The 13949-nt window shown below is 41.2% G+C and overlaps 1 protein-coding gene across 3 annotated transcripts in view; it reads left to right on the top strand.

Annotated features, from left to right (window-relative positions):
* Positions 1-13949, top strand: part of ATF6 (activating transcription factor 6) — a 73751-nt gene that overhangs the window by 22942 nt on the left and 36860 nt on the right. For 2 of the 3 annotated variants that reach the window (XR_009819397.1, XM_062004308.1), the window contains exons 11-14: positions 1099-1218; positions 1990-2092; positions 3329-3393; positions 7345-7459. Coding sequence is in view for 2 of the 3 variants with exons in the window: in XM_062004308.1 (XP_061860292.1) it covers positions 1099-1218; positions 1990-2092; positions 3329-3393; positions 7345-7459 (403 nt within the window). In the remaining variant the exon portion in view is untranslated. The remainder of the gene's footprint in view (positions 1-1098; positions 1219-1989; positions 2093-3328; positions 3394-7344; positions 7460-13949) is intronic. The other variant, XM_062004309.1, reaches the window with a different exon arrangement.

Raw genomic sequence — 13949 nt, 5'->3', positions numbered from 1 at the left:
ATTCAAGTGCCTAAGTGAACATATAATTGTCTCCAGATTGAAGTCTGGCTAATGCAGCTCATGTTTTCCCCTTACAAGATTTATCCTACCAGATCGTCCCTTTCCAGTAGAGTGTTTTGGCTGATTGAACAAAGCCAGGCACAGATGTGCAGAGAGCCCTAACATATTTTGCCATGCGGAAGGAAAGCAATAAATTAAGAGATTTTTAAGGCTGTAGCCATGGTGAGGCTTTTTGTCCTGTGTGACACATTTCAGACCATGACTTATGCCATGTAATAGTGGAGTGGTTCTCTTAGGAGGATATTCTAGCGTCTGTACCTCCTTCTTTTCTCTGCATCTTTTACTCTGTAATTTTGGCAAGCTGTGAGCTCTTTGCTGCAGTCTTTATCAGTTTTAGATGCAGTAAACAGGCATAAAGATGGAGAGAAAGGGAGGGAAAGGTGAATAAGGCTTTCATAAGCTGATTTGGTCATAAGTAGTTAAGGAGGCACAGATAACCAGGAGAAAGGAATGTTATAGTCTTTGCTTTGTTACTGAGAGTGCTGTGGATTTTGGTATTGAAATACATGCTCTTTTTCATTTCATATCAAAGCCAAGCTAACCTCTGGAGACTATTTGAGGTATAAATTCTCTCCACTCACTTGTAATATAGTCTGTGGCTGCTCCATTGTCATATAGCTTATGGTCTTTACATCTGCATGATTTTACTGGCTAATAAACTTAGTATTTCTGTAGCAAATCTTGCACAGCTCTGGAATGAAAGAGAAAGTTGCCTCTGCAGAGATCTCATAGTTTACATATTGTGAGGAATATTCTACAGGCTACATTTTCTTTCAGTGTCTGGCGCTTTTTGGGACAAGATCCAACATCTGCTAATGCTCAGCTGTCTGTTGAGTGCTCTCAGACCCCTTTGGGGGATTGACTGAGACCACTGGATGTTTGATAGAAATTGTTATTCACCTGCTTAAAAGGTCCCACAGGAGCAGCCGTAGCCTTGTAGGTTTGCTGGTGGTACCGCTTATTCTCTGGGTCCTGTCAAAGGCTCGTGAAAAACTCTTTTAAAGGATTTCTTGGTATTTTATTATCTTTTTTTCCCAGGTATGATCATTCTGTATCTGATAACAAAGCACTGATGATAGTCTCAGAAGAACCACTGTTATATATTTCACCACCACCACCCCCTTGTCGGCCCTTGATCAACCGGACAGAGTCGCTCAGGTGAGCTAACGACCTTTTCTGAGCATTGAAGCTTTTATTAGGAGTTTAGATATAAATTGTGTATTGGGTGACTGCTACTGAGCAGTCAGCTCTGGATATGTTACTATCCATTTATAGTGCTAATCCAGTATGTGATTAGTGCCTCTATAAGTGCCTACACTGTCCAGTGTGTACCACGGAGACAAGAGGTTGACTTGGATCATTGTCATCTTTTGATGGTTTTAGTAAGGATTTTCACTCAATTTTCACAGTGGTCATTTAGCAATAACTCAAAAATAATTTTCTAAATTGCCTTGAGGTTTTTCCTGCCTTGAAAGAAAAAATCACTACATATGTAGAAATGCTCACAATATGGAAATCAAGTCCAGCTAAAAGCCTGTTCCATCTGAAATACAAAGAAGATGGTCTCTTCAGCTTCTTGAGAAAAGCAGACTTAACCTGACATTGCAGGTGTTTCACTGGTAGAACACCTACCTCAACTTCTTCCAAAGATCCAAGTGCATCACTAAGCTTATCTCCATTCTGCTTTGTCTATTCCTTCTCTCAAATTTATTTGCTGTATTTTAGCCTTCTTAAACAATATTCGGTCTTGAACTGATCAACTTTGGATTTTACATTTTATTATTCCTTCCAGTAATTTCAGAATTAGTGTTTGTTGGGCAAAAGAACATACTGTAGCCGCTTTTATCCTTACAGTTAAACTACTTTCTAACATTAAAAGATTCTGCCACTGTTATTTGAAACATCTGTTAACGCTGTGGCTTTTTCTAGGCTGAATCATGAACTCCGAGGATGGGTTCATAGACATGAAGTGGAACGCACAAGGTCTAGAAGGTTGTCAAATAACCAACAGCAGAAAGCCAGGGTTATGCAGGTAGGCAGGTTTATGCTGGTGAGTCAAAAGAATGACAAGATAATTTTAGACAACATAACAAAATATTCTCTCTTACTTGTCTGCCCTTGTCATTATAGACAAAAGTAGCAATGTTGCCTGTAATTAGGGTACCCAACGCTTCCCATTTCAAATTGCTGGGTTTGGTCAATTATTATGTTGTCAAAGGTCATCCATTCTTGCTCTTGAATTCAGGCTAAAGGTTTTTAATTTTTTTTTATAACAGTCATCAAAATATGTCGAGAGTTTTCCAAAATGACTTTTATAACTTCTCTGTAAGGCTATGTAAGGATAAACTGTTGATTACTAGAGAGAAATATAACCTGCAGCACCTTCATCTGGCTCATGGTTAAGGGACACAGCTGATTGGTTTGTTTAAATATTTGTATTTCATTTTTTTAATCTCTCTGCTAGTTCATGTTTTTGGTAAGACTACAGAATTACGAGATTTCTGCTCCTATTTCTTAAAATCCCTTTTCATCTACATGCCATACCAAGAGTGAGGATGAAATTAAGACCATGAATTTTCAAAGTGTTTCATTTGATTAAGAGCTAGTAACAGCCATAAAAGGAATTGGACTTAACAATGTGGGAAATACCACACTTTTCTAGAGGAGAAAATATTGAATAGATATATTCTTTTAACATATTCATATATATAACATATATATTCAATACTATATATTTGTACAGAATAATATACATTGAACATTATACTTTCTCACTGGTGTCCAAAGGAGAATGGTAGAACATTTAAGCAGGGCATTTTCAGGTGTTTCTAATGTTTCAGATGCCAAAAGTGTGTTGTGAGCAGTATATTTTGGCAGTGGTACAACGTGGATGTGACCTCAGAATTCTGCAACCTGGCACCACTGATAGCCAATTTTACAGTTGGATGACACACTGTGTGTAATTACTGTGTATGGTGCCAGCCTCCCTCCTTTGTCTCTGAGTGGGGGACTTCAAATTTGGCTGTATTAAAACAGATATGCTTTTTGTGTTTCCCTCTCAATTGATGGCCAGTTCAGTTCAGATAGTTGTGTTTCACAAGTGAGAAAATGTACAGTTATTGTGCAGCCACTGATTAACCTCTGCACCTCTGTATATATTCACACTTTGCTACAGATGTGCATCATGTTTTAAGTAGTGCCAAAGCAAGGAAACTCTTACCTTCTTTCCACTTTGTGTCATCATTTTGGTTTTTTTCCCATTTTTCAGAGCTCCCTCAGTGAGAAGGCAGATTCCCAGCTAATGGCCGTGCCTTACAGAGACACCAGCCTCAGGTAAAGCAGAAAGACTGCTTTGTTATTGCTTTCTACTTAATGATACAATTTTTCACCAACAGCTTGTAGAAAGTGCCATTTTTCACCTCTTGTCAGGATTCTTAAGCCAGGTGATAGCTACATGTGTTAGTGTACTTTTTGTCCTGTAGCAAATATCATCCTCTAATGATCCAAATACATTTCAAGAAACCCCTGTATCCCAGCTCTGCTCCTCTGGAGTCTTTCTACCAATGAGTCTTAAGAAAAGCTTTACTGTACAGAGTCCCTTCTGAAACAGGTTTGAATTGTTAGGGAATAATAAAGGGGGAATTGTCTTGGAAATATCAAGAGGAACACCAGCAGTTCATAAGGAGGTTTCAAAGAGTCTGGTAAGACAAAGGTTTTCCTTGCTACCTTCAAGATTAGAGCCATTATATATATAGTAATTTGGCAATATATCGTTACATCTTACTTGTGTCATTTGTCTTCATCTCCTGATTTTCCCTAATGACTAGAACATAATAACTCAAAAGTTTCCTGATCTCCCCTGTCCTCCCCCATCCCATATACCTATCCTATCCCTCTGCCTTGCGGACAGAACTGGAGTAAAAAGCCGAATGAAATGAAAATTCTCTGTCCTGAACTCTCTGTGACAATATTTGAAAGGTTTTCCTCTTTGAAGTGACAGAGTAAGCAGAATGGAGTATGAAGTGAGAGTTTTGTTGAGAGTACCTGAAATGCTGCCATGGAAAGTAAGGCAGCTGTGGCCCTTCCATTTGCATTGCTGTTCTGAAAATAGGGTCAGCCTGGGAGAAATCAGCAAGCTGCAGGCAAATGTTATGGAAACCAAGCTGCCAAATTTTTATATGTCTTGACTAATTAAAAAAAAACATCTTTAGTTCTACAGGCAGCTGAAGGATGTCTGTTTTAACTGGAGACTGAACAAACAAGCCTCATGGCATAAAGCAGTTTATATGCCTGCATTACTCTTCAAAAGAAAATAATCTGGATTATGAGAAACAGCCTGCAGCATCATGCAGCTCTGTGTGGAGTAATCTGTGCTCAGAAGGAAGGAAGGTTATTTTTTGAGGGGGTATGAATGATGTTGAAATGAACAGGACCAGTGAGTCATGGCAGCTGCATGCTATGACTGTCCTGGAACTGCTAAGAACATAGAACAGACTTCTAGTTCCTCACAAGGCCATCAGCTATTAGATGCTCCATGAAATCACAGAATCACAGGGTGATATAGGTTGTAAAGGACCTCTGGAGATCTAGTCCCATGTAGTCTCATGCAGCTCAGTATGCAGTTGCCCCCAAGATACCCTACTGGCTTGCAATTCAGCTTGCCTGCCAGCACTTCAACTCCTTGCTGCAGTGCTTGTGCCTCATCAGTTGGGAGAACTGGAAGGGTGCTGTTTATTCTGTGTTGTCATTGATACTACTCCTGAGGCATTGCCTATAGAGAGCTGTTAAGGAACTAGAGTCTCTGACAATGTGTAAAACCAAAAACTAAACAACTTTTAGGTTTCCTGGTAAATAATGTAAATGTTTATAGGTAGTCCTGAAGCTTTTATTAAAGATTCAAGTGCCTTTTTGTGGAGTGAGTCAAGGCTTTTACGTTTTAGTGCTAGCACTGTGAGTGGAAATTGAGTGACCTTTACCTTCTAGAACACCCTTGTTGGTGACCTGAGTCCTTGAACAGGAGCACTAATGATACTGGCATTATCACGTTGGTCCTGGACTCAAAAAATAAAATAGATCAATTGAAAGGTATTGCAGTGAAGTCAAAGCAGAGGAGAGACATCAAAATCAAGATGACTTTAAAGAAAACCATTAACTGCCCCCAGCTCTCTTCAGTCTTTTTGACTTTCTTCAAAGGTAATTTCTGCAAGTGTGTATTTAAGGCTCTAGATATGAGACTGGGACTCTCCAGTTATTTAAGTTTCTAAATTTAGACTGTTGAAATTGTGCTTCTTGGTGCATAAAGCACTGAGTCCAAAACCTCATTCCTTCTTAAAACAAGCATGTATACAACATTATAGTGCTCTGTATTGCATGACAGAGCAGACTTTGAAATTATTACTGAAACATCTGGTAACTTTGCACCTGTTTTCAGGTCTTCAGTTCCCCCTTTCTTTTCACACAGGAGTCCACAGTGGGTATTTTAAGTGCCCAAAGGTAAGCGTGATGGATTACTGGCATCACATGGAATTTGGGACTGGTGATAGACCCTGGAGAGCCTTGTAAGGGCCCAGCAGTTTCCAAGTGCTTTGGAACAACTTTCTCCCATGGCTGGATTTAGAATTATAAAGAGCTGTTTTTTAGGTCTAGCTGTATCTTCTTGAGTGTGGGCGGGCAAACGGATCCGTGGGACCTGCTTCAGTTGTTCAGGATGTGTTTTACTGAGCAATGAGTGGGCGTGATGCCTTTTATCTCAGTAAAACTTCAGTGCTGAATCTCAGGGGTGGTTTGGTGGGCCTACATGTTTTCATGAATGAGTAATCAAGCTCAAATTAGCTCAGATCTTTGTTTCCTGCCTGTGAAGGATGGGATCCAATTCCTCGCTTGCATAGTTCTGCTGAAGAGGATGCATAGGGTAGAGCTGCCTGCTCTTGATCCCCCCAAGGACTTAAACCCCCAATCCTGTTAAAGGGCAACTGGCTTGGCAGCCACAGTCCTCTGATTGCAACAGAACTATATTAGCAGCAAGAGAGGAGATAATGACAGTCTACTATTACTTCTGCTCAAGACAATCACTTGATGATAGATTTGTGCCTTGTTTGGGATGCATAGTTATGTATATTTTAGAAACATACCAAAATAATCTAAGCCAGCCACCATAGTTTAAAATCTGGGTCAGCAGGAGACGGCTTGGGAGGGATAGCTTGATCAGTACTTTTGCCACAAAAACTGCAGACAGACAGTATGCTACTAAAGTGGGAAAAAATTAAAATGACTGATTGAAAGCCCAGCTAATGGTTTGTGTACAGCTTTGCAATTTGATTAAATATGTTATTTTTGAATGGGGTTGGAGAAGTATATACGCTAGTGATACGTGCTGGGAATTTCTCACCTTTCCAAGATAAACAGTGGTTAAGTACCACAACTGCACATTTTACCAGTGTTTTTGCTTAGAATAGTTTAGACAGAGTGTCTTTTTCTCATGCCTGATATGTGTAAGACAAGAATTGTCTTACATTACGGAGCCCTGGCACAGGCTGCCCAAGGAGGATGTGGAGGCTCCTTCTCTGGAGGTTTCCAAACCTGCCTGGACATATTCCTGTATCCCCTGGTCAAGGGGAACCTGCTTGAGCAGGGGATTGGGCTGTATGAGCTCCATAGTTCCCTTCCAACCCCCACCATTCTGTGATTCTGTAACTATGAAAAAGATGAGCCCCAATTATGTGTGTATCTTATTTTTGCTCCACTGTCTATGTTGAAAATCAAGCGGGAATCTTAGAAGTTGATCGGAGACACACAAAAAAAAGGTGTGAGCGAGAAGATGGGGTTGTCACTGTAACTGAAAAGCTCTGCTTATACTTTTCACTTCTTTCAATTTGAGTAATTTAGATCTGTATCAGTTAAAAAAAAAAGGTTAAAGTTATTAAATGTTTTGATTTTTGTTTCATAATGACATTTCCTTCTGAAACTTGCTAAAATCTATTTCCAGAAGTCATCACAATTTTTCAAACACTTTAGGTTGAGCTAGCAATCAGCTTTTTGCCAGCCTCAAAAGCACAAATGCAATCAAACCTAGAAAAGTTCCCTGCAGCAAGATCTTTGAAGCACCTTGAACTTTCAACAATTGCCCAGTAGTTCCACTGTCTCCACTTTGTTTCCTCTTGTGTGTAATGTTCCTCATGGATGAAGAGCTGCTATTCATTTGAAAAGCAGATCTTTGTAGTCATTGTTTCACTGAAGTTAACTTTCTTGTCTAAAATAGTTACACTCCTCCCTTCTTTATTTCAGCAGGAACTCAGGGAATGAGCTGCAAGTGTATTATGCCTCTCCAAGCAGCTATCAAGACTTTTTAGAAGCTATTCGCAGAAGGGAAGATACGTTCTACGTGGTGTCATTTCGCAGAGTAAGTGTAGTAGTTATTCAATTCTGGCCTTTTCTATGTATCCATAAGGCTGTTTCTGAGTGTCTTTCCTTGTTATACAAAAGATGTCCTAGTCAAGGCTCAAGCTAAATTTGTTTCTTCCCGAGTGATGCGTCTGTGTGCCCTTTACAGTGATACGGCCAGATCGTGGTCTTTACAAAACATGCCCATCACAGTTGGGGATGGAAAGAGAGCTTTGCAGAAAACATTGTAGTGTCAGGGCAAGGCAGAATGACATTTGATGGACCTTGTGGTTAAACACTCATGTATGGTAGCAGTTCAATAATCAGAATAGTTACCTGGATATTTAATTACTAGGTGCGTAAACCTTTTGTGCTTCTGAGACTACATGTACCCTGTGCACAAATTATTTCTACTGGCTTAACATAATATTATTTCTGTCTTCCCCTAAACCAATTGAATTTGCAGTTTTGTGTTGCAGCTGTGCAGGACTCTGCGCACTGGCACAATTTTTTTGCCGTCTTGTGACTTTTATGTTGAGACAGATGAGCAGTTCTGCTGTCTCTGCACGGATACAGCATAGGCTTGTTGCTACAGCTTTGTGGAGCCCATCCTCCCATCTGCAGCAGAGTTAGTGATGGTAAAAGCTGTTTTAAAATAGAATTCCAGGTGTTTGATGTACTGAAAGCCTGAGTGGTGTTGAAGCCAGGACAGCTGCAGTAGTGAGAAGCTGCTTGGGATCTGGTGGTGGAAATGATCAAGGCAAACAGTGACTGAAACAGCAACTAAGGACTGGAAGAGTTGTTTTTGTTCATTTTGTAGAGGTCTTCATAGTCTTTTAGACATAGTCTATAGTGCATATTTGGCCTTGGTCTGAACCTGAGGACTTCACTTGCTAAGCCTTGCTATTTTGCAGTCACGATACTGGATTGTTCTATGCATGCTCACACCCAGCCATAGTTTTCCTAGGACCCTGCAAATCTCCATTTGTCTCCTTATCATAGGAGTGTCCTGAGAGATGTCCCAGGGTGATGGGAGACCAACAGTTGCAACTGCAATAGCTAATGCAGGTACAACCAGTTCTATCTAAGAGCACACATATGAGCATAACTAGTTTTAGCAGTTTCTTTGGTGGTGGTGGTGTAATTTTACCAATGTGTAGAGGCCATGTGTACATAGTTACCACAGCCCTGTTGGACCTGATCTACGGTAACTTTCTGAATTTGTGAGATGACATGTCTTTAGAAAAGGTTCAGGCAAAATAAAAACAGCAGTGCTCTTGTTAGGATTACAGTTTTATGCTGAGGAGAAATATGAGGTTAGTTCTCAGTCTTGGGATTACTGGATTGTGTCACAAGGCTGGAATTTTGTTATTAAATGCTTGGCATGTTCTGCTGTTCTTTCAGCTAGCAACACAAATAAAGCTGACACCAGGCCCCACATATCCTCAGGATGAGTAGAAGGGGGTGGAGAATTGATTAGAAAAGTTTTTCTGGAAAGCCCAAATCAAAAGCAGAATGTTGTTTATCTGGTTCTTCGCTTGTGGCCATGGCTCTAGTCCACCTGAATGCACGTCCTGGTACATAGGTCCTGTTTACGCTGGCAGATTAATGACGTGGAAGTTGTCAGCTCTCATTCCACTTGCAGAGTTGTCCTTGGAAACAGAGTGTGCCTTGTGCCACAGAATCCCCACTGCTTGGCTCTGCTGTATTGCAAGGGGCAGGCTGGGGACTTTTTTAAACCGTCTAAGAAGTTTATTTGGTAGCAAAGCTGTTGGCATTTCTGTTTTATGAATGAAACGTCCTCAAATCCAAGGCGGTTCTGTGCATTACCTCATGGGGTTTTTTTTAACAGGGCAAACCTGATCTAGTGACAAGCTCTAGCCTCAGGCACTTTTAAATTACTTACTTGGATTCTTTTGTAAGTGCAGGAGAAGGGACTCCTGCACAGCCTGAGGGATGTCATCAGCAGGGCCTCAGCCAGGGAAGGTGCCCTTTCACCTTCTCCTGAGGACTACTGACTTCATTTTCTTTGGACCACAGATCCCTGTTCACTGATGATTAGGAGCTGAGAGAGAGGACTGATTGCCTCCTCTTGTCCAAGTTAGAAGGCCAGGCCTGGAGATGAGAGGATTTGTTCTCTTCTCTTGACTGTTTGCCAGGCAGATACTCCCAAGCCCTTAATAAGCTGTTAGCAGCCATATGCAAAAGAACAAGACTCACCCAGTTAAGAGATCCAGGGTGTGGATGGTTCTGATGTTGTGACTGGTATCCTGCTCAAGTGGGAGGTAGCACCGGGTCTCCAGAGATCCCTTCCATCTGATATCTCTGGGATCCTCTCTCCCCATGGTTTCTGCTCTGTGTGCAGCATCACATGACCACACATCTCTCCTGGGTGCACGTGTTGGGGTATAACACTTTTATTTTCATGTGTTTTCTGCATATTCTCACTTGTACTACAGCCCCTGTGCCCGGAGTCCCTTGGATTTTCCAGAAAATAGCATTTGCCAAGCCTCTCTTACACAGCAGAACTCAGCCAGGGCCTCTGAAAGTGCAAGTAGGGGAGCAAACTTTGTATCCACAGTATCATCCTCTGGTGATGCTTGGTACCTGTAAGGCTGAATTTCTCATAATCTCATTAATGTTTTCTTTCCTTGCCTTGGAAGACGTGTGTGTCTGCATACTTACACTTGGAGTTGGATTTTATTTTTAAGAAGGAGAGAGGAAAATACAGTATTTGAATCAACTGAGTCCGTACAAGAAGCTGGGCTTTCACTCTGGCTACTGCCAGGCAAATCTGTAACGGCATTTTTAAACAAGAAGAAATACATAACCGACAGTGAGTAAAGAATTCTTGAACTGAGGCAGTGTTGTCTCCCAACTCTGCCAGGCCTCAGCAGCCAACATCCCTCGTAGACAGGGCTCATCACCTCATCATCTCATTTCTTGAGATGTGAACTTGTTAATTTAGTTTTTTATTGTTTGTTAACTTTTCAGAAGCCATTGTTTAGCATTGCACAAGCTCAGCACTTGATAATGTAACAAGATATGGATTCCCAGTAGTATATATTCACACCCAGGCCCAGTGCTGTCCCCAGATGGAACCAGCCTCTAAGTTGGGCTGGTTTGGGTTGTTTTATGGAGCACATTCAGAGCTGAGAGGTCTGTGCAATGGATACTGAGAACACGTTGCTGTGCTTCTGTGAGAAGGGAGCTGCGCTGAAGCATGTTGCAGTCTCCAGTTGGTGTTGAACCTTGCTTCCGTCTTTCCCGGGTCTGAGAGGCAGAATTGAGAGTATGTTACTTTGCCAACAGCTTTGATTTCTGCCCTTTAATGTCTGTGATACCAAATCCGCTTGATCTGTTCTAAAACCTCAGTGGACAGCAGCTGCAAGATTCAAGGCTGTTGATTTCACTCCTCTGTCAGCAGGGAGATAAACACCTGGCTGCCGCTGCAGTTCTCCTTGAAGCCTGGCACCCCAACAGTTCTCTCTCAGAGCTCGCATCTGTTTTGCTATGGCATATTCAGACCTTGAAATTGCTTCTAGAATTACTTGGTTAGCTTAATTTAAAAGGTAATTGAAGAAAACAAATCAATTCCAATTTGCTTTGGCCTATAAATGCTACTGCAGATTGTTCTGCTTTTGTATGGTGGGGATCAGAGTCCCCACCACTTACAGTGAGTAAGCACTAGATTTCCCTGTGCTGGAAGATTCTATCAGTGACCCTTTGATGACATGTCTCCAGGCTTATTAAAGACAGTGACTTGTTTTTAGGCTAAGAGTGTAACTACTGTTCTCAATGAAAGCATAGTTTAACGTTTAATTCACTTGGGAAGGCCACTAACATTTCCTCTCACTATTTTCTCTGCTTGTTTCAAAACACAAGTGTCTCCTGATATCAAAGTTTATCAATTACATTTAATGCAGCAAGCATACAATATCTTACAATATATGACAGTAAAAAAGTGGATATTAAAAGGTGATTCTGGTTATTATTTGTTGCAGCAAGAGTGATGCTGACTCTATGGAAGTCAATGGCAAAGCCTTTACCAGCTTCAGCAGGAGCAGGATTTCAATTGGTAATTTCTGCTTCAGTGCCCTGACACTTAAACCATAGAGCTTCAGGGAATCATGCTATTGTGGATGTGAATGTCAGGTTCTACAAGCCAACATCCACAACTAGCATTTAAGGATTTGTCAAGTTCTGCAAGCAAATTTTCACTGGAGTGATTAGCCAAATTGAAATCAGAACTGCTGTTCTTTCTTTCTGTGAACACTCAACGTGCTAGGAATAAAAAAAATCTCAATTGTGGTTTGCTTTTGTTGATGATAAGCTGGTGCTGTGTTAATTGCATTGGGGATGGTGTATTACTTTCAGACAGTGCAAGATTGTAATGCCTGGCTTTGAGATTCTTACATAACAGTAGTTAGCTGTGCTGCCCACACAGTTCTGGCAACGGGTTGAATTTATTCAGAGCATGAGTAAGACAGGTTGCAATTCACAGCACTGTTAATGCAATCTGTATCCTGCAGGCAAAACTGCATTACAAGAAGTTGGCTTCAGATGACTTTTCATAGCCAGAAATTCAACCCTAACATATACTTTTCTCCTATTTTGTTACACTTGACAATGGGTGGTTTTTACTGAACATGAAGTTTTCTGCTGTTGACTTTGTTTGTGGATTTCCGTGGACCGTGATGTGTAATTTGGTCTTCCATTCAGATAAAATGCAATGATCAGACTCATATAATCCTGCTGCTCCTAAAGACATGGTAGTTAATTTATACCTTGGAGTCCTGTGGGTTTGCAACTGCTACAAGTTCACATGCAGATTTTCAAACTTCCCTTTCTCCTTGGGGAATTTGACCTTAGCTGTTGAGAAGAAAAAATTACTTTATCCCAGAATCCTAGGATTTTAAGGTCTTGTCCTATATTGTGTACAGATGCTGACAATAACTGAGGGGAAGAACAGAGTATCCATGATAAAATTATCTGTCCTTTTCAAAGCAGAGGTCACCCTTTAGCCCATCTCCTCTGTGAGGCCAACCTTTGCCTCCTGAGAAAGGAAACAGTGTATGTGATTGTGCTTCAGCATGCCCTGAAGCTCAGCATTCAGCCTCTGTCAAATTATGACCACATTTGACTTTCAAATTTGATATTCCAGTTTGTAAACCTCCTGTTTCCATCTAAGTATCGCTGGTGAAAATGAAGTCTGACGTCCTGCCTTCTTTGCTACGAATTCCCTCTTTTCTTACTAGACTGTGAATTTTCTCCATGTCAGAGAAAACCCTGGTGTCCCTATAAAAACAGCGAAGCAACCTTTGTTTTCAGTCCTTCTGGTGCTGTCATGCTTCCTGTTGGAGATTACTTTTGGTAGACAGGGAACAGGGAAAAGCTGACTGTCAGAGGGGCTGGGAGGTGATGGGGAGAAGGGTTCCCTCTGGTCTTCTGGATACTCAGCTGGGAAAGATGTTGCTTTTGATATCATTTGAAAACTGTTCTTGCTTAGTCTAAAAACCTCCAGAAGCAAATTTAATATTCTAAAATTAAGTCTTAAAATGTATGTTGGTGTATAGAGCACAAATGGCCTTACCTTTTTGCAACCTGATCTAGGTGACCCTGCTTCTGCAGGGGGGTTGGACTAGATGATCTCTAAAGGTCCCTTCCAACCCTACCATTCTATGATTCTTAACCCTAGCATTATCAAAGTGCACATGAACGAGAGCAACACAGCTCCAAGTTTAAGAGGGAAGCTCAAAAGAAGGGGTTTTTTGGGGATTGCAGCTAAAGGCTAGCAGTTCTTTAAACAGCATTTCTGTCAATGCCTTAGAGTATTTTCCAGCAAAGCCTCTGATCTCTTTGCTATTTCCCACTGTTGTTACTCTGCAATGCCTAGAAGTTTTTGTTCCTGTGTGAGAACATCCTTCCAGAAGTAAAGAAGCAGAGGGTTACATGTGTGCTTCAGAGGGGCAGGGTCCAAGCAAACAGACTGAGTGAAGAAGGAATAGAAGGAGCATTGAGACACCTTGGATGTATAGTGAGAGGGAGCCAAAGAGCAGTAGGCAGCAAGTACCAGCTGCAGTGTAGACCCCTCTGGACAGCAGCTGTTTGCCTCAGCCAGATGCAAACAGCAGTTAGGAGGGACCTGAGGAAGAATGCAGAATGCGTGTCTGAGAAGGGAGGTAATGCCTGTCACATCAAGTGGGGTTTTGTTTCCTTTGGAAATGTCTGGTCTCTCCCTAGCTCTCCAAGAATTTTTGGAAGCAAAATGATAATCACTCTGATTTTTATCTCTTTATGTCTCTTTGAACCTCACTGTCCTCCGATTAAAACTGGGAATGAATGTGGTGTTGAGGACAAATGTACAAGCAGAGACAGAAATGTCATTTGAATATGTCTGGCATGGAGCAAAAGATACTCTTGAGTTTTGTGTGCATACTCTGGATTTGTTGGTCTTCTGCATGGTTGCTGGAACTTCATGAATCATATTAATGCCGTCACTGAACTTC

This window comes from Colius striatus, chromosome 10 (genome assembly GCF_028858725.1).
Source record: "Colius striatus isolate bColStr4 chromosome 10, bColStr4.1.hap1, whole genome shotgun sequence".
NCBI classification, from domain to species: domain Eukaryota; kingdom Metazoa; phylum Chordata; class Aves; order Coliiformes; family Coliidae; genus Colius; species Colius striatus.
Note: the sequence above shows the minus strand (reverse complement) of the source record. Positions and strands in the feature narration are given on the sequence as shown.